At 40.0% G+C, this 27,490-nt stretch overlaps 1 protein-coding gene across 1 annotated transcript in view; it reads left to right on the top strand.

Moving 5' to 3' along the window:
- The first annotated feature begins 4,983 nt into the window (after window positions 1–4,983).
- LOC149161855 (pentatricopeptide repeat-containing protein At1g62350-like) overlaps window positions 4,984–27,490 on the top strand; it is a 30,838-nt gene continuing 8,331 nt past the window's right edge. Inside the window, exon 1 of the mRNA XM_089437060.1 lies at window positions 4,984–5,556. Coding sequence (XP_089293186.1) covers window positions 5,134–5,556 — 423 coding nt within the window. The 5' untranslated portion in view covers window positions 4,984–5,133. The remainder of the gene's footprint in view (window positions 5,557–27,490) is intronic.

The raw sequence follows: 27,490 nt of genomic DNA on the forward strand, positions 1-27,490 counted from the left end.
GTGAGACGAAACTTACCACAAAGTCGATTTGCTCAACTCTGGAGAAATGAAAGACAAAGGACTTTCTCTCTAGGGTTCAAGGTATCCCTGATGAAAGTAAGTCATAGTAAGTCATGACAAAGTATCTCTACTAGAATGGACAAGGTTAATTGGACTTGAAAAAGAATTGGATCTCTACAGAGAAGAGAAGAATGTATGTTAATATCACAAAGGTATGTATGAATGTTGCATGCATTTCATGATATGTATAAATATCTCTAGATGGTCTGCATATAAAATAGAGATAGTGTCATGTAAAGTCTAGGTCTTAGATAAAAGGTGTTAGGGTTTTGCATTGCTTAGATAACAAGTCTTAATGATGATGAATTTTCTAGGGTTTGTGAAGATATCAAGGATCTAGGGTGTGTATAGAATTTACATGGAAAATCTTGAATATCTTGAAATCAAGGGTTTTGCAACTAACTTTTGTGTGTGGTTGTATAACTTTACAATTTGTAAGTAACAAGTCTTGGCATATAGGGTTGCAAACCCTAGCAAAGTGTGGAATAAAAAGAGAAACCCTAGAGATGGAAACCCTAACTAATTGTTTCTACTATAAATGGAAAAAGGACCTAGTTCTTAAGCATGACAGGTACTACTTCATGTTGATGTGAAGACTTGGTATGATGAAAAATGGTCCAAGCATTTAGTTGAATATGAATATTATATCCTAAGATCTAGAAATGAAATGCATTGAGATTTTGTAGCATACTTGTAAAAGTTTTGCATGGTATACCTTGATAACTGAAAAGAATATGGGGTTTGTAAGATCTTATAGCTTTTGGTATCTAGGGTTTGGAGACCCTAAATGAGACTTGAATTTGAAAACCCTAGTAAAACCATAATTAATTGTTCCCTTTAAGGAATCCCTAAATTTTGGGAAATGGTATCTAGGGTTTGTCGGCTGAGTATTCTTTGATATCTCAAGACCCTAGCATAATTTTTTTTTGAGAGGAAGACTCTAGGGTATGTGTTAAAACTTGTAGTAAAAATTAAATAGGTATTCTTGCTAAAAGTAAAAACTGTTATAAGGGATGGATCAAGGAATGTCTAGGGCTTATGACTAGAACCTTAGAAGTACACTTTTGAGAAATCGTGGAAACCCTAGATTGACCGAATTGGCATCATGCTCTTATCTATCTATGTCTTGCTTGGTTGTACTTGCTAATGAGAATTGCAGGCAAATAATGGAGGTTGTCAAAATTATGAAAAGCAAGATGAGAAGGATGAAGAGCAAAGCAACGCACAACTCATGCTTGATAATGATCCCGTGATGATGATGAGCATGATTAAAGGAGGGAACTATAAGGACCCTGATGGACTTGATGTTGAAGCTTCCAGCTAATGAGTTCATTCTAGGAACACATTGATGATTGAAAGATGAAGCATAACCTTGTTTCAATATGGAGACATAACATGCAAAGGAATGTTGACTTTACAGGGAGCAAGTAACATAATTTGACATGATTCCATAACTAAGAGGCTATTATGATCTGGTAACTTTGATATCGATGATTTGCTTGGGATATGACTTGGCTCCTTGGGATGACATATTGCAAAATCATGTGAAGAAGTTGGAAGGAGAGTTTACTTGATGATGTTGTACCTACAACTGCGTGATTTGATCATGGAACACATGGTTTGTGTGGATTGCATTGTTGATGACTTGAATAAGCATGAGGAACTCATATGAGGTAAAACTCTGAAAAAGGCATGTGTTGGTAGCTGTGAGGAATTTTTGGCTCCTTGAAGAAGACTGATGAAATTGTTGATGATAAAGTTGATTGATGATTGACTAAGATCTAGAAAAAATTGAAGTCTGATATGTCATGGTGCTATGAGGAGTCATGAAGCCCTGTCATGAAGATAGAGTGTCAAATACTTTGGCTTCATAAAATGATTGAAAGGACGAAACCTAGGCTTGGTGTAAATAAACCCTACAACTACAACAATATCTCCATGTAAGAACAAGTATATAATGATAACAATTAAGGATTTCGATGATGTCTCCCTAGTTGAGAGGGATTTAGAATCTATTCCCTGGTTAAGAGGGAATGAGGATCTCCTCCCTGGTTAAGAGGGAGTGATGATGGACATTATATTCTCTTCTTCATGTGTCATGCACTAGGCTAGGACTAACAACTGTATGTCTAGTGAAGGCCATGGAGGGAGAATGGGGTCTGGAGGATTGGATAAGTATATGAGATTGGTACTCCTTAAGGATTAGGAATCCAAGATAGGAAGTAGTCATGTGGATCCACACTCTTTAAGGATTGGACAGGGTATCCAAGACAGGAGTGGTCGAAGAGGACCGATATTCTTAGGATTAGGAATCTAAGATACGAATAGTCCTGGAAGGAGATACTCGATGAACATTCAGATGGGGTATGTGCCTTGAGAGGTAGTGTGGTGTCTCACGTAAAGCCTCCCAACATTGTGCTATGATCTTGTGGAGAGATAGAGCTTGTTAGTCAAGACCTTACTATGTTGACAATGCTAGTTATGATGTTGATGCTTAAAGATGGGTTATCAATCCAACTCTTCTTACGAGAATATTTCAATTTAAGAATATCCTTGTACCTTTCATACAATTATGAATATCGCCCTAATTAAGAGGGACTATTGGAAAATGTAACTAGTTTTGGTCTTCATAATTTGTACCATTATGTATTTTATGTAAAAAGAAAAATAAAAGAAAAAGAAAAATTATGATTATATTTCTAGACATGCATGTTCTTCATGCTTCTAGGTTTTTGGGTCAAAGATTCAAAGTCCTATTTGGACCTATCGCAAAGAAAAAGGAAAAATAATTTAAAATATGTAATTTTGGGTCAAAACCCCTCTAGGTGTTAAGTCGGTCGCTTATCAAGTCGACTTGTCCCAATGGACATGTCCATTCACAACCCCCTAGACTGCATAAATAGGGGAAGATGGAGCTCATTTTGGACATACGCACTTGGATGATTTTGGCCTAAAATATCACATAAAGGACAAAGATGATAAAGAGGGCTAAAGTATGAGTGAGGGAGTTTCTTCTTGAAGCTTAAATTTTGTGAAAGTTATGCCTTGATGCATCTTTTATTGCTAGTCTCTTGATGATGGATTTGTTGTGCTAAAGGAAGGTTCGACTTGACATGTAGAGGGCGAAGTTTTTTTGTGGTTATGGGTCTTGGATGTCTCAATTTTATCTGATTTTATAAGAAGATAATTTTCTGAGTTTTCCCCTTGAAGGGGTTTTGCCCTGGCTTGGAGCCTATATCTTGTGTATTGTGATATTCATGTTTTATATTTGATAATTGTTTGATGAAGATGAACATAAATAAATTAATAAGAAGCCAACAAATTCCACAAGCAGTTATCAAAGAAAGAAGAAATTACATTAATTGTGTAGCCTCCCTATTTCTTCAACATGTAGGACATCATTGGAGTCAATGTACCAGATTCTAATCATATATAAACTTAGCTAGATATGAGGATTTCTTACTAAGTCTCGACACATATGTTGTGGGACTTTCCATCTATGAGTGGCATTTTTCAAATTAATGAGCCAATTACAAAACATTTCTTTGGGGCTAAGTTGCACAAAATGCCGAAATGTTTCGGAGTTTCCGAAATGGATACATTTAGAAACGTCACCTCCCAAAAATGGAAACGTCGCCCAAAACGTCATGTGTATCTATATATCTATATATATATATATATATATATATATATATATATATATATATATATATATATATATATATATATATATATATATATATATATAAGTGAATAACTCACTATCTTGTAAGAAAAAAGGGAATAAGATCCATAGCTAACAATTTAAAAGGAAAAACAAGTCTATATTAACTTTAATATATGATTACATGATGGTCGAGTTTCGGTCAAGTTTCGACCAAGTTTCAGAGTTTCGGGTACAGGTACGACTCGAAACGTTGGGTTTTTTGAAGTTTCGTGCAACATAGCTTTTGGGTTTAAAGACTCTATCCTAACTAACTAATTGTTGGTGAAGCACCCAAAGTTCTTCATTATTGGTATAAAATTTTTGTAAATGCATTCTCTCTTACCAAATTTACCTACGACATAGCTAGCCAAATTATCAGAGAGGGAAAACAAATTACCTTACCAAAGTTATGGCATTCCTTGCAGCTTGTATTGAAAATATATGCGCATGGTCGACCCAATTGTGATAACTTGACTAATAACTTCCAACATGTTTAATTTGACATTCGATGCCGAACCTACTAGAGTGAGACACAACGATACTATATAGGCCCACTTGATCTGTGGTTTGTAACTTGTCCCATCATTAGTCCCTTAGAGTTTTTGGTTATCGTCTCTCGAGTGAATTCCCTTAACCCTTATCCAATGATTAATCCCTTAGAGTTTTTGGCTGCCACCCCTCCAATGATTAGTCCCTTAGGTATTTTTGGCACAAGGGTTCCCATGGAGCATTTGAACAAAAAATTGACTCTCGGACAGAGTATCATTTGAGTGATTGATCGGTTATATATCCTCATATATAATCGTAAAACCCACCCTACAAGCTAACACCATGCCACCATCATAAAGATAAAGCAAACCCTAAATGAAACCCTATGAGATGTCATGCATAAACCCTCCCTATGTGATCATTACGGAAACAATCATGTCTAAGAACCCTATCTATCTATGAAAATGCCATTTATAAATCATCATTATAATGCTATTTCATCTAAATCTTTAAACCATAACCCTATAAAAAAGTTAAAAAAAAATTAAAACTCCACTTTTAAAAAAATATATTACTTCTTTTGAAAAGTATTCCGTGTTATGAAGAAAATTTTGGCTTCTCACACATGTACTTTGTTTTATCCTCATGTAAGCACTTTCGTCACATATTTTCTTTTGAATTAAATTTTGACACCCATCCACAAGCCAAGAAAGCAAGGGGTCCCCTTGAACTTAACGAACACCCTTGCGCATACACATCTTATGGAAAAAAGTATACGAGAAGAATGTGAGCCGGATCAATCTCGCTATTAGTGCCAACATATTGAGCAAGGGGTTTAAGGCAATGCACACCTGTCTAACTTAAATGAATTTGTTGGGATGGCTTCCCGTACAATTTTCAGGTCGAGCTCCCAGTCTGTTTTGTTAAAATTTTTATCTGGAAGGAGCCTTGCACGTATTTTGTACGTGGGTATCAATCCTGAGCAAAAATTCAGTGAATATAATCGGGGAAAATCTCCATTTTTGACAGATGTTTTGGGAGGAATTGGGTTAAATCCTCAAAGATGCAGACCATACTCATCATCACCTTCTGGCATTTCGGCTCTTTCCCTATGGAGAGGCAAAAATAAAATAATGGGCAGAGAAGGGTTGCTCGTGGTGAAGGAATTGAAGAGGTTAAAGAAGGACAATGAACGGGTTCAAAAGTTTATGAAAACGCATGTGGCCAGACTCTTGAAGTCCGATCTTCTTGCGGTGCTCGCAGAGTTTCAGAGACAGGACGAGATCTTTTTAGCCCTAAAGGTCAAGGTTTCGATCTCGATAGGGGTAGTTTTTAAACGTTGTTTTGGTTAAATATATTTGTACTCTTCTTTCAGTCTAGAATCCTGTGTTATTGTTATTGCTTTAGTAATGTTTAATCAATGTCATTTCCAATTTTGTCAAAAGAATGGATTTTGCTATGTTACTGCTTGAAATTTACATAGAGAGCACCTGGGAAATTGTGAAAGCAGGGGACAGTGATAATTTATTTATGTTGGAGGGCCGAGAATCTGTCTTTGCTGCTCAATTTAACAACCTTTACCCTGCGGTCCCGTTGTCACAACTAGGCCTAGCAGTGTACCATGGGTATCATGGAGCCCGTCAGGGCAGGTGGTACCATGAAAGGTTTTTTGTTTTGATTTTGTGCTGGCACCCATGTTCTCATTATGTTTTGAGAGGTCTGCGCAGGACACTAATGAACTTTTTGTCATTATGGTCTATCAGTTTAGAGTTCATTCATAGCGGTCCTGATGGCCGGGGCTCCTCTCCAAATTACCGCGTTGAAGAAGCGAAGCTGGTGAAGTGGAAAGATAATTTTTTTTTGTAAAATGATGAGCCCCTACTGTTTAGGCCTTTTCCCATCCCCGAATAACGGAAATGCATCAACTCATACAGCTTAGAGTGCTCTTTTCCCAGCCCCGAGTTTGATAACAGGGCTAGCTGAAGAGCCTACACCTTAGTAGCTTGACGTTGGTTTTTCTTATTCGATATGCTGCATCAAATTTTACACTCCAGCACTCGCGCTAACTTTTCAATCCTCTTTCAATACTTTAGTTGAGAGAAAGGGGAATTCATGGGATCACTTACTTCTGTTTTGTGGTTTCTGTGCTCTTTCGTTGTCCTAGTCAGTAAGACCAAGGAAAAAGGATGGCAAGATAAGAGTAACAGTTTTCTCTTTTTCTCTTCCTTTTTTCGCACTGTGGGTTGGGTGTATGTGTGCTTTTGGGATTCCAACCTGTGTCTTTATTGTCATAGGACAAGGGCATGTATTTGCCTTGCCTAATTGACAGTGATAAATCTTCTGGGCATTATGTTTTCCTTTCTCCTTGGTTTCTTTTGGTTGTAGCTGTGTGTGCATGCTTATGGGATTTGAACTTTTTGTTACACCAAGTTTTGGGGGTCCCCACGTACCCCAATACCTCTAGAGATTCCTCCCACAATTTTAGAAGATAATAGCGTACTTTGGGGTGTTGAGAAATGTAGCTTGAGCAAGAACTTCTTACACAGGTTTCAGTATGAATGTGCAGGAAGTGGTTCGAGACATTTCATTAGTGACCACTTTGGAAAAGTGCCACCAATTCTATTTTGTAATTCACTTAGGATAAACTGAAATCTGTAATAAATTGTGTTTAATGCATTAATGACTACATTTAATCTCTGTCACAGATCTCTAAATTAGATCAAGGTTTCAGAAAAACACAAATAAGACAAGATGGCGGAGAGGTATTGTTGACAGTTGAACAATTGAGCAGATAAGCCATCGTTGGAGAGAAAGCAGCAATAGGAAGAAGAGGATCAGTCTGTAGTCAAGTAGGTTGAAGAAGGCTCATAGAGTAGTAGTCGTACAATAGGTCTATACAGATCAATGCAACATTGTGCATATGGTTCAAAGTTGTCATACCTTGTTTTCTGTGCAAGCTATACTCTATGTGAAAGCTGTACAGCTAAGTTCTTGGGTGATTTGACTAGGCTGTACAGCTGCTAGATAAACGGTCTGTGGAGGTTTTCTTGTAAGCTTGGATTAAGGAATGAAAGGCAGATTTAGAAGGAGAAATCATTTGTGCATGTGTGTATTGATTTATGCTTTTGCCATTTACTGTTTTCTAGCTACTGTGTTCATAATTTATATTTCTATTTTAATTAAATTCTGAAATAAATTTATTTAATTGAGAATATAAGGATAGTATTTAGGGTGGAAAATCTACATGTTATTCCCTGTTAAAGGGTTTCATAAGTTGTGCTCATCAAATTTAAAGAACCGGAAGAGGGCCGCACCAAAGAATTGCAGCCTGTCTTAACTTTTGTGTAGGTTGTTTTTTTCCTTGATTTTTGTGTATATCTGTTTGAGAGATGGCATCAGCTAACCTTAGATTTGGGGATAGAATGGCTGGTGCCTCAAATTTGTTGTCTTAAAAGGTTAGGGTTATACTCTTATTGGAAGAAAATGATCTATGGGATATTGTCAAGGATGTTATGCCTTTGCCTATAGATCCATAGCAGTTGGTAGCTCACAAGAAGAAGTGAAGGCCAAACAGATAATTATGGATACTATAAGGATCATTTGAATCCGCATATATTTGATAAGAAGATTGCAAAGGAGATGCTAGATGCCCAGTCTCTACCAGAGTGAGAACGGAAATAGACAGATGATTTTTTAAAGCAAACCTAGATATAGAGAAAAATATCCAGATTAGACTTGGTCAGCACTGACTTAATGAAGGTCACGTAACTGTGTGATCAACTTGCAGCAGTTGGGGAAAAGATTACAGATGTAGAGTGAGCGAACATGGCATTGGGGAACCACTTGTCAAAGGCTTTTTTGTTCATGAGAATCTTGCTTCTTTTGAAATACTATGGGATGGCCATATTTAGGTGGACACTTAGATGGAATCAAAGGCTACCAAGAAGGGTGGTGACAATAATGTAGCCCTATTTGGATAGACAAAAAGGGGAAAAGGTAAAGGACCCAAGAAAGGCAAGGGAAAGAATTAGGAGTCAACCTCACATTTAGGGAACAAAAACTTGAATAAGATCAAGTGTTTTATTCGTCGTTAGAATGGGCATTATGCATCACAGTGTCTAGATAAGAAGAAGAGTGAAGGGTATTAACAACAAAATCAAGTAACAACTTCTGCAGAAACTCAGAGGAACAAGTTTACTGCTAAGTCTGAGAAGGATTTCTAAATGGTATCTTATCTTTTGACTAGCATGGTTCCAAGGAATGCTTGGTATGTGGACAATGGGGCATCTCGACATATGACATCAGCCTGTAGTTGTTTTCTAGTCTAAATTAGCAGCACTTAGGGGTTCATGTTGAGCTTGGTGATGATGCCAACTACCCAATAGCAATGGTTGGTACCATTTCCTTCCATCTCCAGTTAAGTAACTCTTTAGAATTTGATGGTGTTTTGTTTGTTCTAGGTCTCAAGAAGAATTTGCTTTTAGTTTTAGTTATGTAGGATAAGGGTTATGCTTGGAAATTTAAGAACTGAAAGTTCTTTATTAAGCTGAAGAAATCTAGCCTAAAAGCAACTCAGATAATAGGGGTTAGAGAAGGTAATCTTTATAGTTTGTACGTTAAACGTATTCGTTACCTAGTTCAACTTTTGTAATTTTTGGCACAAGAGGATGGGGCACTTGCATCATGAGACATTGCCTATGTCGAGGAAGATAGTCACAGGTCTTCTAGATTTTAGCACTAAGTTGTAGGGAGTACACAAAGGGTGTATGTTTAGTAAGTAGTGAGCACAGGTCTAGGGGAATTTTAGACCTAGTGCATTCAGATGTTTTTGGACTAATGTCACTAGCTTCAATTTTAGGAAGCATGCATTATGTTTCATTTGTTGATGAATTCTCTTGCAAGACTTGGATCTACTTCTTAAAGGCGAAGGATGAGTTCTTTAGCAAGTTTTAGGAGTTTGTAACTCTAGTTGAAAACCGGTTAAGGAAGAAGATCAAAGTCTTGAAAATGGCATTGGGGGTGAGTATACCTCCAAGGAATTAGATGGTTTTTGCAAAGAGGCCAGAATTGAGAGGGATCTAATTGCTCCGTACAAGCCATATTAGAATGATGTTGTAGGGCGGAATAATTGATCCATTATAGGGGTTTCTAAGGCCATAATTTATGACTAGGACTTGGTGTTTCTTTGTGCAAAGTCATATAACACAACAATCTACATGTAGAATAGATATCCTCATAGGATATTGGAGGACATGACATTAGAGGGGGCATTCATTGGTTTGAAGCCAAAGGTGAGTCATTTTCGCATCTTTGGATGTCTAGTTTATAATTATATCCATGTACTAGTGGGTTACAATGAGACTTTAAAGGCCTATAGATTCTGTATTCTAGAGTAGAGAAAGATAACAATGATTAGGGATGTGTAGCTTAAGGAAGACCTTGCATACAAGAAGTCTCATGAGCATATTCCAATGATAGAAGATAAGGAGAAGGAAGTTTTGAAGGCTTAGTTAGGGTCACCATTGACTTCGAGAGCAACAAAATAGACTTCAAGTGAAGAGGACGAGAGAATAATGCTTTTTAGCTCTATCAAGAGACCTCAATCATTCACTCATAAATTAAGGGATGTGTAGGAGTTTATTGAGGCTCCTAGGAGCATATTTAGAGAGAGTAGACCTTTGAAGAAGTTTCCAAACTACATGGTATTGATGAAAACATCATGGATTCATAGCCTTCTAACTTTAGGGAGGCATTAGGCTCATAGGTTTGGCAAGATGCCATGGTGGAAGAGGCCATCTTCATCATGTAGAATTATGTGCAAGAGATAGTGTCAAGATTAGAGGGGAGATTAAAAATGAGTTTGTTAATTTTAGTTAATAATGGTATGTTCTATGCTTAGCACAATTACTTCAATGTTCTTTTAGCAGCCCAATGACAATTTCCAATTTAGTATCCCAAGAACAATCACATCAACCATAAATCACATTGACAATAATCGTAGATAGAACATGAATAACAAAAATGCAGAAGACAAGCCAAGACAAGAGGACACCAGATTTGGCGGATGCCAGGGAAAAACCCCAAGATGGGGAAAACCCTTTGATCAATTCTTCTTATTATTATATCAAATGTTCAACAAAGATAAGTAGAGTACAAAAGTCAAAATTGGCTTGCCAAATCAAAGTCAAAACAACCCTGTCAAATCTGTAGTCAACAACATTCAAATTTTGCCCCCACCTAGAAAGTCAACAATGGTCAACACAACAACAAATAGTCCTCTTTGGAGCTTGGTCAAAGGCAATCAAACTCGGCCTTCAGAAGTGGTTAAAGTCAGCGCAAAACAACCATGAAAACAACGGTCAAACTTGGTCAAACTCTGCGGTCAGCCTGCAGTCAACCTGCAGTCAACCTTGCAATTGGTCTATAGCCATAGTCAACAAAATGCCTCGGTTCCTGTGCCAATAGATGTGGCTTGCCAAAAACGAAATTATGGCACAAAAACCGTAGTCAAAGGAGGTCAAATCACCCCTAGTCAACGCTGGTCAAACTGGCAACAATCTTTGAAATTTTGGCCCTGTAATTCGTCCTGCAATTTGTCCTTTTGCTGCCACACGTGTGAGGAAAAGGTATGCCCAATAAGATGTACGAACCAATTAGAGAAGGAGAGAGATAATTGTGTGAGTGAGATGCCAAATGAGGTTGGAGGTCTCTCTTATTTATACGAGTCGTTGAGGGTGAAGTGACATGTCTCTTGGGCTTTATGAGCTTACATGATGATGTGGCTGACCTTGACAATTTGTACATGTGTGAGCGTAAATTCAAAAACACATTTCTGCCTATCCAAATTTGATGATCTTTAGGTCAATTTTGGTCCTCTTGAAAAGAGGAATTCAATGCAATAATTGTCTCTATAAAACAAGCTTTCCAAAGTGGAATTTGGCCTTAGTTGCCAATTTTAACACTCCCTCTCTACTAGGAGAATTCCACCCGCCAATCCATCCATCATCATGCCATCTTGTGATCATGTACCATCTTTGCATCTTGTCTCTACTCTGCTAAACACTGATATAGATAATGAAGAAGAATTGATCGAGAGTGAGTCACAAGACCTTACCACTCTCCACTGACAAAAGTCAGTCCAAGGGTAGAACCCCAATTAGATTTGATCCTAAATGATCAAGTTGTTGAACACCATGCATCCGAGACATAGGGAGTACGACAGTAAATGATTTGTCCATCTGTAGTGCTATGGTCCCTAGCCTCTTTTCCCAAGTCATTGGCCATATGAGAGGTACTTCCCATGAGTCCCAGACTGTATGGGTAGGATGTATGCTGGGGCATCAGCAAGAGAAGGTGAACCACTCACCCTGCTCATATGCCATTGGAGAAGGTGAACCGCTCATCCTATGCATATATCATTAATCGTAGGGGAAGGTGAACCACTCACCCTACACACATGTCAACCATCATGGGGTATCATAGGGGAAGGTGAACCACTCACCCTGTATACAACATACCTATAGGGGAAGGTGAACCACTCACCCTATGGTCGCTCATAGCTCCAAGAAGTACCCCAAGCCCCCAGGAGCTCCCAGAGCTCAATGTCCAACTCAAGCGGGACCCTCATGGGAGGGTCCTTCCACGACTCCAAGTCTCTCTCGGAAGGCTAAGAATTTGACCTTCCTTAAGGGTTTTGTGAGGATGTCTGCAATCTGCTCATTAGTCCCGATGTGTTGGAACCTTATTACTCCCCGTTGTACCATACCTTGGATAAAGTGGTACCTAATATCAATGCGCTTGGAGCGGTCGTGTAACACGAGATTCTCTGAAAGGCGAATCCCACTTTGGTTGTTGCAATAGATCACAGTGGTATCTAATGCGTGCTCAAATAACTCACTGAAGAGCTTTCTCAACTAGACAACTTCACAACAGGACATACTAGCTGCAATGTATTCGACTTCGACGGTGCTTAGAGCAACTGGTTTTTACTTCCTGTTCATCCAAGAAATCGAAGCAGATCCCAATGAGAAGCAACATCTTGACGTGCTCTTTCTATCCACCACGCTGCCAACCCAGTCAACATCAATATATCCATGTAGCCTCAAATTCCTGGCAGTGTATCTTAGCCCATAGTTGATTGTGCCACAGAGATATCTTAAGAAATTCTTAACAGCTATCCAATGTATGTGATGAGGCTCAACCATAAATTGACTCAACGTATTCACAACGAAGCATATGTCCGGTCGAGAATTTTACCAAGAACATCAGGGCCCCCACAAGTTATCTATATTCAGAGGGGTATGCCAATTTGGGCTCAGTAACACTTCCACATAGCTTTATGAAGTTGAGTTCCATTGGAGTAGACACGGACTTGCAATCCACAACCCACATCTCTCTAGTAGCTTCATAATGTGTTTTCCTTGAGAAAGGAAAATCTCACCTGGCTTTTGCCAGATGTTTAGGCCTAGGAAGTAGTGCATCAGACCTAGACCCTTCATCTCGAACTTGAAAGTCAACTCACTCTTGCATTAATAAATGAGAGGGTCCGCACTGGTCAGAAAGGGATTTGTCAACATAAAGGACCAAAATGAGAGGCATGTCCTTTTCAACCTTGAAGTATAGGTTTGGGTCAACATAGTTCCTTGTAAATCCCAACTTCATAAGATAGCTATCAACCCTCTCATACTAAGCCCTAGGGGCTTGCCTCAACCCATGGAGGGCTTTCTTCAATTTGCATACATGTGTCCTTCGATCTTGTACTTTGAACCCCTAAGGTTGTTCCAAGTAGACTTCCTCCTTAAGTGAGCCATGCAAGAAAGCAATCTTAACGTCCATTTGATGTAGGCTCCATCCTTGAGTGGCAACAAGAGAAATAATAGTTCAGATAATGGTATATCAGGCAACCAGCGCAAATATCTTGTCATAGTCCACTCCTTCCTTTTGAGAGAAGCCTCGAGCAACAAACCTGGCCTTATATTTTTTAGCACTCACATCAACTCCATGTTTAATTTTGTAAAACCATTTAGAAGTGACCACAAACTTGTCCTTGGGTCTAGGAACCACGTCCCAGACATCATTCTTCATGATAGATTCATATTCCTCATTCATCGCATCCTTCAATACTTGGTATTTCACAGCTTCTTTGAACGTGCATGGTTCAGCTTGAACGATAATACTCATGGCAGCCAAGTACCCTTGATACCTATTGGGCTTCTTACTTTTACGAAATGTCCCTCTTGGAGCAGTATGTTTTTCAGCATCTTTGAGAGTATCTTTGAGCCACAAAGGTCTTTTCCTTGAGGTAGAGGGATCACCAGGAGGTGGATCAATGGGATCCATCGGGCCTTCAACATCGGGCATAGGCTCATCCATTGGAGGTTCATCTTGTTTTTACGCAACATCATCATCCTTCCTTGGGATAGGGAGATCTCTAGCTTTCCCAAGGGCAATATCTTCATCGAAGGTGACATCATGGCTTACTTCCACATCTCTTTGACTAGGCACATAGATTCTATATGCCTTTGAATTTTCACTGTAGCCAACAAATATACCTTTCTTCTTGGATGCTTCCAACTTGTTCCTTTTCTCTTTAGGCACATGAAAATAGATGATACAACAAAATATTCTAAAATGAGAAACTTTGAGTTTCTTACCAGTGAAGATCTCCTCAGGTGCCTTGAAATCCAATGCTTGATGCAGGCTCCTATTTTGAACATACACGACAGTGTTAGCAACTTCTCCCCATAAGAAATTTGGTAGGCCTTAATCATGGAGCATGGCATAGGTGGTTTCCATGATTGTTCGATTCTTTCTTTCATTAACGCCATTCTACTCAGGAGTCAATGGAACAATTGTCTCCCTCTTAATGCCAACTGTCTGCAAAAGTCATTGAATTCATTTGATTCATATTCGGTTCGATTGTTGGTCCTCAATATTTTGATCTTCTTCCCTATTTGATTTTCCACCAAGGCTTTGAAAGAACGAAACCATTTGAACACTTCATCCTTCTTAAGAAATAAATCTATGTTTTGCGTGAGTAGTCATCTACAAAGATTGCATAATATAAGTATCGTCCCAACCATGTTACAAGCAACATACTAGACATGTCAGAATGGACCAGTTGAAGAATATCGGTTGTCTTGCTTTCACTAGAAGGGAATGGTCCCTTTGTAAGTTTCCTAGTTGCACAACCCTGACAAACACCTTCACGATTCATGTTGAACTCAGGCATACCTGTGACCATCTTCCTTACCCCAGGTAAGGCTTCATAATGTAAGTGGGCAAATATCTAGTGCCATAGCTCAGATCGAAGTGAAGTATTGCTTGTCAAAGCTCCTAAAGGACTTTCGCCAACTTGATAGAGACCATCAACCCTAAATCTAAGAGTACATGCATCTTTAGGATTTCTTTTCCAAATATGTACCTTTCCATCAACAAATGCTACCTTGAAGCCTTTATTTTCCATTGCAGAAATAGACACCAGGTTCTTCTTCAAATCGAGCACATACAATACTTCTTGTAGATGAATGGTTTGACCTTGATTCAAGTGAAGAGTGACAATACCTATCCCTTTCATGGGGTAGGTGGCATTATCTCCAAGTATGATCTCTAAATTAGTCTTCTTTTCAACCAAATTTGAGAGGGCCTCCTTGTATCCAGTGAAGTGCCTTGAGGCTCCACTATCAATCAACCAATGATCCAACGTATCTGGAGGAGAGGCAGTAGATAGAGCGGAAATAAGATAAAACTCATCTTGTTTTTCTACAACATTACTTTCATCATACCTGGTATTTCTCGTCCTTTTGGGAGGTCGACCATTTCCATTTCAAGCAATGGGAGCATTCCTCTTTCCTTTGCTGTTGAACCTTGTTGTTCCTTTGATTACCATTGCTTTTGAAATTGTTGTTGTTGTCATCATCATTCCTTGGATGATTCTTCTTGTGAGGACACTCTCTAGCATAATGGCTGAACCTGTTGCAATTTTAGCACCTTCCTTTTCTTTCGTCTTTGAATCCCTTGTTGAATCCTTGACCCTGTCTCCTTGGACCAACATTATATTTCCTCTTTGCATGAGCGGAGAAAATAGTAGGTTCATTTCCATTTGAGGGCTTGTCTCTCTCCATCATCTTTGTCTCCTCTTGAGTGCATCGAGCCAATAATTCATCGAAACCATGTATCCTTTCATTGTTGAGAATGGTGGTGTTAAACACATCCCATGATCTTGGAAGACCTCCAAGTGCAATGAGAGTGAGCTCCCTATCAGCAATAACTTCTCCAATAGATAGAAAGGAGTTATTGATTTGTGTTATTCTCATGAAGTAGGATTGGATAAAATCCCTTTTATCCATCTTGATGTCCTTCAACATGTTCTTGAGAAAGAGGATTTGATTTGCATTGTTCACTTTGAACATCCCAACCAACTTATCATACATCTCCTTAGATGTTCCCAAATTAGAAATATAGGCAATCAAATGCTTTTGAATGGAGTCTATGATAATTTTCTTAGCTTTGACCTCACCTTTCTTATACTTCGTCTTCGCAGCAATAGGTGCATTTGAAGGAGGCTCCACCACTTTTCCTTGCACATAATCCATTGCATCATGTTCTTCCAAAGTCAAGTCCAAAGTCATCTTCCATGCATGATAGTCAAATTTGTCTTTGAGCTTATCCTCAATCTTGAAGTAAGATGTAGAAGCCATTGGGGCTTGTCCTTGTTCAACAAATCTCTCTTTCTGATTGCTTTTCTCTCTCTTGTTTGGGCTTTGTCTTCACCTGGGCTCTGATCCCATGTTAATTTTAGTTAACAATGATATGTTCTATGCATAACACAATTACTTCAACGTTCTTTTAGTTCTAAGTGGCTCTACAAGATTAAGCATGCAATAGATGGTAGTGTTAACAAGTGAGGTTTGTGGTGAGATGTTTCTCCTAGAGAGAGGGTGTGGACTACGAGGAGACCTCTGCTATAGTTACTAAGTACACTTCCATTAGATTTGTCATGCCTTTTCATTTATGGAATGGAGGATACATTTAATGGATATGAAGACAACTTTCAGTGTCTAATATATTATGAGATTAGAGGTCGCTATCACTGCCTCTATAGGGACTTGATAGGTTCCCTCTCTACTTTCTTCTAGTACCGAGACCAAAGATGTTTAGCCCTCTTCACCATTACGCTTTTTAGCCATAGATCTCAACTCTTGCATGCCATGCCACACCCTAGGATGACCAAGCTGATTACCTCATACTTCATTGTTGTTATGTTAGATCGAATCAACAAATGCCATGTAGAGCTCTAGAGTGCACCAGACAGTAGGATGGTGAGACCCAAGTCTCTCCTCAGCCTTCGCTTGAGATACCACTTGATATACCTGTGATTGACTAGAAGGGGCCGATCCATACTTTAGGGTGTTGAGGTATATAACTATGGTCGATCTTCATATTGAACAATTTGTACTTGTAAAATATAAATTATATTTAGCATGTTATTCATGCCTGTGATAAAAGAAAATTTATTCTTTGTTTTGTCAAAAGAAAAATGTGAAAGGCATGTTCTTCATGGTCATTGCAAAAGAAGAAATTTGAATTTTAAAGAGTATTTTTGTGTTCCCAAGATGACCAATTGGACCCTCCAAGGAGTCATGTTGGCTTTCCCATGAGAGACACCCATTCGCATCATTGGAAGGCTATAAGTAGCCTATTCATATTCCTCCAAGAAGAATTATCGAATGATTTGATCTATCTCTCTTCAAGCGAAGAAGACAAGGAGTATTTGAAGGCCGAAAAACAGAAGAATAAAAATTATCCTATATACCTCACTTAAGTGACAAAGGAAGGGCAAGATCTGTGTGAAGTTCTGTGGTACATGTTTTGTGGCATAATCCGAATTCAGTGGCAGAGGTGCAGGCCGAATTTCGGCCCTCTCGGAGTCCTGTGACTGACCTTATTGTAGACCTCTTTGTGGACAAATTTGAGGACACTTGTCTTGGTATTTGTGGAGTGTTGGCTTGGCACTTGGTGGATGGTCATCTTGCTACTATGCTGGTCAATTCGTCTTGAATTTGATGCATCTCTTGTTAAACTAAATATTTCTCTAAGAAGAAGGTTGCTGGGTTTTAACCCCCCAAGTGGGTTTTCCTAGGTTAAAGTTTTGTGTTCTTTGCTCTGGCTATCTCTTTATGATCCTACTGTCATAAATGTTATAATGTTGATGTCTTTTGTGTAATTACTTAATGATGAAACTATGAATAAGAAAGTGTAACATAACTAAATCATTGGAAGTAATTATCAGTATAGAAGACACCATAAAAATCAACATGAGATCAAAGCTATCTTAAAAGAGCAACCCTAAGGAAGAAGTTATTCCTGTTATGTCCCTTGCCCTCCAGTTGGAAGAAATCCTACACTCAGCCAAGTCAATTCAAAACCAAAGTCTGACCTATAGGAAGAAGCCCTAATTAAGTCTGGAATTCTTAGGAGGACAAAATCTAGTTGCAAGGGATTGAAAATCTCAGAGACTAATCATGGATCGAAGCCCAAATTTAAGAAGGAATTACCTCAAGAAGGTTGATCTGAGATAGGCCGAGGATCTATAATAATCTCAAAAATTTTGATGTATCTATTATATGTTTGGATCAAAGTTTCATAGACCATGGAGCATACCTTGTGATGCCTTGTTCTGATAAAATCATAAATATGCTAAGGTTGAGAAGTGGAATCTTCATGTTTAAGTTCATGTTTTAAGAAGTCTTGTTGTGAAGTCGTGCTTGTAAGAAGCAACGCAAGGAGTTTAGAAACATCTTTGTTTGCTATACCAACAACGCCATATTTGAAGGAACTGTACATGACTGGTGACGAGGTTGAAGTTAAAAGCATATCACAGTTCGAAGAGTATGAAGCTTGAAATACAAACCTTCCAATATCTGCGAAGTTAGAAGTATGCAGTTAATAATTGGAACAAAAGGGAGTATTGAGTTAGGTAGACATGACAAGGGGCCGAGTTCCTCTTCAAAGACTGAAGACTAAAGTACACAACTTGATCAGATCATGTCTAGCAGAATGATTGAGGAAGACATTTTTGATCTCAACACAATCTAATATCTTGCTGAAGGATTGAGACTTGATGGCATTTGATTGTTGGACTTGCAAGAAAATCTAAGGTTTGGAAGACTGAAAGTCTTGGCTAGATTCTAGGGTTTTGGATATTGGAATATCTAGGGTTTGTAAACCCTAGCAAGGGCTTGAATAAGAATGGAAGCAGAAACCCTAGTTCATGCAAGGAAGGTATGTCATCATGCTAATGTTGAAGACAAGGAAGTTGCAAGGAGAATGTAAGAAGTTTAAGATCAAGAGGGAGTTGATATTCTTTTCAAAAGATAAGTATTCTATCTCACTTCTTTAATCATTATTATTGTTGATATCTCTAGTAGTTAGTCTCTTGTCTTTGCATTCTATCCCTAGTTGTTAGTATTTTTCCATGACCTCTTAGTGAGGATTATATGTACATGGTGAAGGTTGTCTAGGTTTTGGCAACAAATGATAAGATTGAAAGAAAAAAAGCAAAGCTGGTGACAATATCTAGATTTAGAGGGAGCAAGATCTTGATTTAGAGGGAGCAGTCTGATCATCAAGGTTGATGTATGTCTTGAGGTAACATCTTGTGAGGTACACTTACATGAAAAAATCTTTTTATGATTTCTGTTAAAAAGCATACCATATGGATGTAGAGACTGTCCTTCTTGACGAAAGGAGTGTGCATAAGGGATACCTCAGGGCCTTGAGGTACATGGGAAGAAGATTTATGATTAAAGAAGACTTTGTACGATTGAAGAGGACATGGGCTTGGTATCTTTGATCAAAGTTGATCATATATGATTTGTCTCTAACATCTTGTCAGAAGGACTTATTTGTCAAAAGGAACAACCATGGCATAAAGATTTGACTTTGTTATAGATTAAGAGGGAGTTGGTTGCTGAGTTTGATATGAAGGATTTTTTGATGTGCTACTTGGGACTGGAAGTTTGGAATGATGGATTGTAAGTCCATGTCTACTCCCATGGTGAATAATTTGAGAGATTTTGAGTCTGAGTAGTCGAATGGATCCCTGATAGGCTGGACTTTTTCTTTGCAATGTGTATTGAGTTATCTGCATGATACTATGGTTTGAGATGTTGCAGGATTATTTTGATTCGGTAAGGAATGTTGAAAGACAAGAAGAGTACATCTAGAAGGAGCAGTGAAGCGCGTGTGCATTTCCACTGATAAGAAGATAATCGATATTTTGTCAAAGCCTCTTTCTAGAAGGAAGTTTGTGCACTTCCGGGACAAGCTTGGATTTGTGGAGATTACATCCCTGGTTGAGAGGGAGCGAGGATGATATTGCATCATGGATATGGATTCTCCCTGTGTCATGTACTTTGATCGAAATTAGGGAGGTTATCCTTGTGTCAAGTACATTGACTAGTATTAGGGAGAATGGGTCGATAAATTTGATAGTATCATGGATAGTCATTCTTCTTGTGTCATGTACTTTGATTGGAATTAGGGATGTTATCCCTGTATCAAGTACATTGACCAAAATTAGGAAGAATGGCTTGGTGGGCAAACATTCTCCCCGTGTCAAGTACTGTGATTGGAATTAGGTGTTAAATTTCCAGGAAACTTTGCAACTACTTAGATGAATAACTAAAAATTGAAACCTAGTTTACTTCACCAAGATACAAAGTTTCTTAAGAATTCACAAGTAGTGGAATGAAAACATAGAGATAAAAACACATCACACAATTGACACACTTGTTTTCTCAGGAAACCTAATAGGTAAAACCTGCTTGCTTGATGTGGCTATTTTATTGATTGTCCCTGGAGCAATTGAATCTATTACAAAGCAATCTGTCTCTCTTGAGAAAGCATTTTTCTTCTCCAAATCTCATCTAATACAATTGATCTTGGCCTGCCTTGATCACAACTCGATCTCAGTTCTTGCACACAATTGATCCTCTGTCGCCTCTTTGACTTGCTCTGCAAACCTTGTTGTCTTGCTTCAATTATGGTCCTCCTTCCTTGCGCATTTGGCCTCCTTATTCCTTGCGTTGATCTCCTATTTCCTAGTGCACTTCAGGCCCTATTTTGTAGCGATCTTCTGCCTATCTCCTTGTGTACAAAATCTCCTGTTTTGTAGCGCACTTGACCCCTATTTCTATGCGCACTTCAACTCCTATTATTTTGGACCCCAACTCCACACATCTGTGCACAATCAATGCCCGTAAATTCTAGTGCGCTTGTGCTCCTATTCGATACGACACAATTCCTACGTTCCACAATCAAGGCTCTCTCTTTGACAATCTCGTGAGTTTGCTTTGTCTCACAACCTCGTGCACAAAACAATTGTCTAATCCTTGCGCCTTCATCCATTTATAGATTCGATCCATGCTAAATTAGGCAAGTACAAATTTAGAACTCGAGTTGTGATTGACAAGTTAACTGAATCAAATTGGTTTTCTCTCCAATCATCACTAGAGTCATAATTTGTGCTTCGTTCATTCAATTACTGAAGTCCCAACTTGTTCTATCTGAACTCATAACCACCACTTGATCTTGTAGACAAACTGATGAAGACTTCCACTTATCTGGACCTCCAACACTACTCATGAAATCTTGATGATTATTCTTGTAAACTGGAAATAATCTCAGCATCATTGAAGTCTAACTCATGAGGACGATTTGAGGTCTTCACTGGCTAAGGCACAAGCTAGAAGACCTTGCTCACTACATTTTCAACATTAGGGATATTATACCTATGTCAAATACTGTAACCAGAATTAGGGAGAATGGTCTGGTAGAGGCTACTCTAAATAGTGGTTGCTAATCAATGTTTTGGCCCGACCACTCTACAAGGGTTGGTGCCTTTTCAGTATCAGGCTCGGTTACTCATTGAGTGAGCCCATATACCATCATGGCCTGGAATGAGGCTTGTGGTGTATGGACGTGAATGTCCTTTAGGGTTTGACCGTGGTGATGGCAACCCTATAGTGTAAGGATGTGGATGTCCTCTAGGGTTTGTCCAACCCTGTGAAATTGGAATATGGATGTTCCCTAAGGTTTGACTGTCGTGATGGAAAGCCTGTACTAGTCCATATACCATGAGCTTGAGGCATCAATAAAATCATGGTGACTAGTTGTTGTACCATAGGCTATGTGTGCTACCCTAGATGATGGTACCTAGTGCATACTGATGTGTACCATATGCTAGGTGTTAGCTTGGATGATGGTACCTATTGCATATTGATTATGTACCATAGGTTAGGTGCACTAACCTAGATGATGGTACCTAGTACCATAGGTTAGGTCTGCTAACCTAAATAGTGGTACTGAGTGGATTCTATAAGTCAAGTGTATTGACCTGGATCATTAATGCTGATACTGTGAGTTGTGAAACCTTATTCTTAAAGAAATATTTGAACATAGAACATCTGGATAATCATTATGAATATCTCCCTAACTAAGAGGGAGTGTTGAAGTATGTAGCTTGTTGATTTGGGGTAGCTCGGATGTGCTCTAGCCTCGAAACTTGGTGGAGAGGCTAAGGCACATGAGATCTCCAATACCCAGAAACGGTTTGGGCAGATTCTAAACAGTTTGAGAGATATTAAAATAATTAATATTTTCTAATGGAGTCCCTAAGTCTAAACTTAGGGAAAATAAAATATTTTTGTGTATTAATATAAAATTGTGTTAGAATGGTCCAAAAGTCATGGATCAAGGCAGAATTAATCTTAGCAGTTGATTAGGGACTTAATCTCGGCCGTTGAATTGTCAACGAGAAAAGTATAAAAGGAGGCTTGAGGGTCACTTGGAGAACACACCGAGTTGATCAAGATTTCGATTTTCTGGGGCAGGGTTTGCTGAGGAAGTCGAAAGAGTGATCAGAGTTGCAGCTGAGGGGCAGTGAATACAGAAGCAGAGAGGGTACTGGGAGAATCAGCATAGAAGCCAGGAGAGAGGGACGCAGAGCCAGCCAGAGGCCACGCAGAGCCAGCTAGGGCCCACGCAGAGGCAGCCAGGAGCTGCGCAGTGCCTCAGAGAGCTAGCGTGGGTGATACAGAGGCTCTAGAGGCTGACGCAGTGCCTCCAGAGGTTGACACAGGGGTTATTGGGTTGACGCTGGGCTGATGCTAGGCCAAGAAGGGCTGACGCAGTCCCTAGAGGCAGACGCTAGGGTTTTCGTGGGGCAGATTGGAGCTGGGAGCTGTCGGAGTGTTTATCCGGGGTTTCAGCCGGAATATTTGTCTCTGACTGAGAGGTACTACTGCTGAGATTATTCTCTGTTGGGTGAGCCGGTTTTGGCACCCATATTGTATTAAGAAACTGCTTAATAATTAAAACCCTCAGATAGCTGCACCAGTTTTCCCACATTGGGTTTTCTGGGGACATTGGTCCAAAAACAACGGTGTCACTTGTGTGCTTGTTTTGTTTCCGTCAGTTGATGATTTGTAATGTGTTGAGCATGTACTTGTATTTATTTTCAGTATTTATATGGTAAATAACTTGTTAATTAATCAGAACAAGTAGGCAGAAATAAATCAGAAAAGTACATGAAGGGTTTCTAACAATTAGACTTAAAAATTCCAACATGGTATCAGAGGGTGGTTGCAGATCAGAGGAGAACTGAGGACATCAGTCAAGCAGAGTAGCAGTAGCAGAAAACAGCTGTCCCGAGTGACAGAAGCTGTTCCTAGCAGAGAAGCAGCAAGGAAGGGGTGACGCAGTGCCTGCGTCATCAAGTTTGAGCCGGGAAGAGGATCAACGCAGTGGCAAAGGGGAGCAGACTCGACCTACGTAGTGCCCGGTCATCTTTCTCAGTCAGGAAGGATTGACGCCCGTGGCCAGGAGGTGCGAATTTTGTTGGTGTCGGGATTGCGCAGAGCCTAGAAGCTCTAACCTTCAGTTTGCTGGGGCTTAGGAGGCTGTGGGTAAGTTGCAGAGTGAAGCTGGTGGGGTATTGTAGTCAGAACAATACCTAATAGGGCAAGACCAAGGAGGAGGGAGTTGCTACTGAGGATTTCTAGCCAAGAAATCCGGATCAGTGGTGCAGTTGCACTAAGGATCGGAGTGGGGGCATCTTGACATTGGCAGAGGGGTTTCCAGGAGGGAAATCGAGGCTCAGAGGGAGTCACACTGAGAACTTCCAGAAGGGAAGTAGAGGAGCAGCGAGATGGTAGTGAACGGGGTAAGAGACCAGGACAGATTGGATAGAGCCTCAAACTTTGTAGTCTGGAAGGCCAGAATCTTATCCGTTCTAGACAAGAACCGTCTCAAGCAATTCGCCTTGAGGACAATAGCGGTCCCAGTTGACTCGACTGATAACGATAAGTACGAGGATGCAATGGTGAGGGCCAAGAGCATCATCCTTGATGGGGTCAAGGACCATGTAGTACCACACATTGTCGAGAAGAATACAACAAATGAGATGTGGGAGGCCCTAAAGAAGTTGTATCAGCATACTTCTGTGTAGAGGAAGATGCTACTAGAAAATCAGCTGCGGTCATACCAGATGCAGAAGGGAGAACAGATCGACCCCTTCCTCGATCGATTGAAGGAGATCCGAGATCAACTGACTTCCATAGGAGCCACGCCGGATCAAGAATTGATGGTGAGAACAACCCTGAACGTAGTCTCAGAAGACTGGGAGGTGTTTGTCCAGAGCATACTGGGCAGGGCGACCCTTCCAGATTGGGAGGAAATGTGGGCGGCTCTTCGCCAAGAAGAGATTAGGTGGCTAATTAAGGCGGGAAGCAGCGGGAAGGGGATCAAAATCAAGGAGGAAGAGGAGGATGCTGCCCTAGCATCTGAGGGAAAGCATGAGAAACGGAAGAAGAAGGACCTCTCCAAGGTCAAATGCTTCAACTGTGGGGAACTGGGTCATTATGTGAGCCAGTGTTCGAGGAAGAAGAGCAAGGGAGAGGCTTCCGAGACCAAGGCTGTGCCAGCAAGGGAGGAGAAGGAATTGGAGACAAATGATGACTGTGCCATGAGTGCTCACACGCCACTTGAGCGGAAGTGGGGAGACATTGAGCTATAGTCAGACAGACTACAGGTGATGAGGGGCAGGATCCTCGAGATACCCAACCTCTTGGATTATACCTTGCTTACGAGAGCCTCGAAGAGGAGTGGCAGGACTGGCGGATGTCGGTAGAGACGGATGCAGATGAAGCGAGAGAGGGAGTTACAGTGCAGGAGTCCCAGGACAACCTGAGGCAACAGTGCGAGATGCACAGAGTTGTGGAAGCAACGCAGAGGTCAGAGAGGGAGCACTTGTTAGTGACAGAGGGAGCTTCAGCATCGGGAGAGTTTCTAGCCTGACGGAGATGCCAAAGTTGGGAGATTAGTTACTTACTTCTCAGTAACTGAGTTGCAGTGCAACAGTTAGCAATGACAGTGCTATGGGTAGCACGATGCATCATGATGAGAGGGGTTGCAGTGCAAATGCAACAGTGGTAGTGGCAGGGCCATGGGCAGCAGCACGGATGCAGAGGGAGCTGCCGTACAGATGCAATAGTGGCAGTGGCAGGGCCATGGGTAGCAGTACATGATGCAACAGTGCAGAGGATGTTGGGCAACAGGCCTAGCATCAGCACAAGGACCGATGCCGGATGATCAGAGTGATGCTCAGTGAGGAGTATTACTAGAGCACAGTCCTCGCTAAGAGGGAGTGTTGATTTGGGGTAGCATCGGATGTGCTCTAGCCTCGAAACTTGGTGGAGAGGCTAAGGCACATGAGATCTCCAATACCCATAAATGGTTTGGGCAGATTCTAAACAGTTTGAGAGATATTAAAATAATTAATATTTTTAATGGAGTCCCTAAGTCTAAACTTAGGGAAAATAAAATATTAATGTGTATTAATATAAAACTATGTTAGAATGGTCCAAAAGTCATGGATCAAGCCAGAATTAATCTTAGCCGTTGATTAGGGACTTAATCTCAGCCGTTGAATTGTCAACGAGAAAAGTATAAAAGGAGGCTTGAGGGTCACTTGGAGAACACACCGAGTTGATCAAGATTTCGATTTTTTGGGGCAGGGTTTGTTGAGGAAGTTGAAAGAGTGATCAAAGTTGTAGCTGAGGGGCAGTGAATACAGAAGCAGAGAGGTAGAGAGGGTATTGGGAGAATCAACGTAGAAGCCGGGAGAGAGGGACGCAGAGCCAGCCAGAGGCCATGCAGAGCCAGCTAGGGCCCATGCAGAGGTAGCCAGGAGTTGCGCAATGCCTTAGAGAGCCAACGTGGGTGACACAGAGGCTCTAGAGGCTGATGCAGTGCTTTAGAGGTTGACACAGGGGTTATTGGGCTGACGCTGGGCCAAGAAGGGCTGACGCAGTCCCTAGAGGCAAACGATGGGGCTTTCGTGGGGCAGTTGGAGTTGGGAGCTGTCGGAGTGTTTATTCTGAGTTTCAACCAGAATATCTGTCTCCGACTGAGAGGTACTATTGCCGAGATTATTCTGTGTTGGGTGAGCCGGTTTTGGCACCCAGATTGTATTAAGAAACTGCTTAATAATTAAAACCCTCAGATAGCTGCACCGGTTTCCCGCATTGGGTTTTTCTAGGGACATTGGTCCAAAAACAATGGTGTCACTTGTGTGCTTGTTTTGTTTCCGTCAGTTGATGATCTGTAATGTGTTGAGCATGTACTTGTATTTATTTTTAGCATTTACAGGGTAAATAACTTGTTAATTAATCAGAACAAGTAAGCAGAAATAAATCAGAAAAGTACATGAAGGGTTTCTAACAGTTAGACTTAGAAATTCCAACATAGCTATGGTTGGTCTTCAGTTTGAACAATTTGTACTTGTAAAATATAAATTATATTTATCATGTTCTTCATGCTTGTGATAAAAGATTTTTTTTTATTGTTTTGTCAAAAGAAAAATGTAAAAGGCATGTTCTTCACGGCCTTTGCAAAAGAAGAAAATTGAATTTTAAAGAGTATTTTTGTGTCCCCAAGATGACCAAGTCGACCCTCCAAGGAGTCATGGTAGCCTACCTATGAGAGACACCCATTCGCATCATTGGAAGGCTATAAGTAGCCTATTCATATTCCTCCAAGAAGAATCATCGAATGATCTCATCTATCTCTGTTCAAGCAAAGAAGACAAGGAGTATTTGAAGGTCGAAAAACAGAAGAATAAAGATCATCTTATATACCTCACTTAAGTGATAAAGGAAGGTTGCGATCTTTGTGAAGTTTTGCGGTACATGTTCAGTGGTATAATCCAAATTTTGTGGCGGAGTTGCAGGTTGAATTTCGGCCTGCTTGCAGACCTGTGACAGACCTTATTGCAGTTCTCTTTGTGGACAAATTTGAGGACACTTGTCGTGGTATTTATGGAGGGTTGACTTGGCATTTTGTGGATGGTCATCTTGCTACTATGTTGGTCAGTTTGTCTTGACTTTGATGTATCGCTTGATGAACTAAATATTTCTCTAAGAAGAAGGTTGTTGGGGTTTTCCCCAAGTGGGTTTTCACAGGGTAAAGTTATGTGTTCTTTGTTTTGGCTCTCTTTATGATCCTACTGTCATAAATATAATAATGTTGATGCCTTCTATGTAATTACTTAATGATGAAATTATGAATAAGAAAGTGTAACAAAACTAAATCATTGGAAGTAATTATCGGTATAGAAGGCACCATAAAAATCAACATAGGGCATACCTTCTCAGAGCATTAGAGAGATCATATCGAGATGGTAGAATACCTTTCGCTCGTTAGACTACCTCATAGATCCAGTGGAGCAACCAAATATCCATTCAAAGTTTTTTTATTTCAACCTCAGATGTTATGAGTATCCCTTGTTTGTAGATCCCTCCTTGGATTGTGCAGTAGACCTCCCTAATTGGTCCCAAAATATTTCGACAACAAGCCAATGCCCAATTCCTCACTATTGCCCTCAACCATCAAATTCAGGAGACCTAGACATCGTCAACCTCATCGCTCTATCTCTCTCTCTCTATTTACAGGTTCTTGGGTTAGGTTGTTCACCTTTTTAGTCTCAGACAAACTCACCTAATATTTTGTCACTGTACCTTTGTCACAATTTTTTTCATATGTTTTGTTGTCATAACTATGTAGGTTTCTTTCTTTGTATTATTTTCGGCATTGTCTAGGTGTTGCACTGGTACTCCCATATTGTATTCATACTAGTTGTAATCTTCAGTCCCATTGACCTACTTTTGTGGTCAT

The sequence above is a fragment of the Pinus tabuliformis genome, chromosome 5_2 (genome assembly GCF_031772625.1).
Source record: "Pinus tabuliformis cultivar Carrire ecotype Pingquan chromosome 5_2, CPIR1, whole genome shotgun sequence".
Lineage (NCBI taxonomy): Eukaryota > Viridiplantae > Streptophyta > Pinopsida > Pinales > Pinaceae > Pinus > Pinus tabuliformis.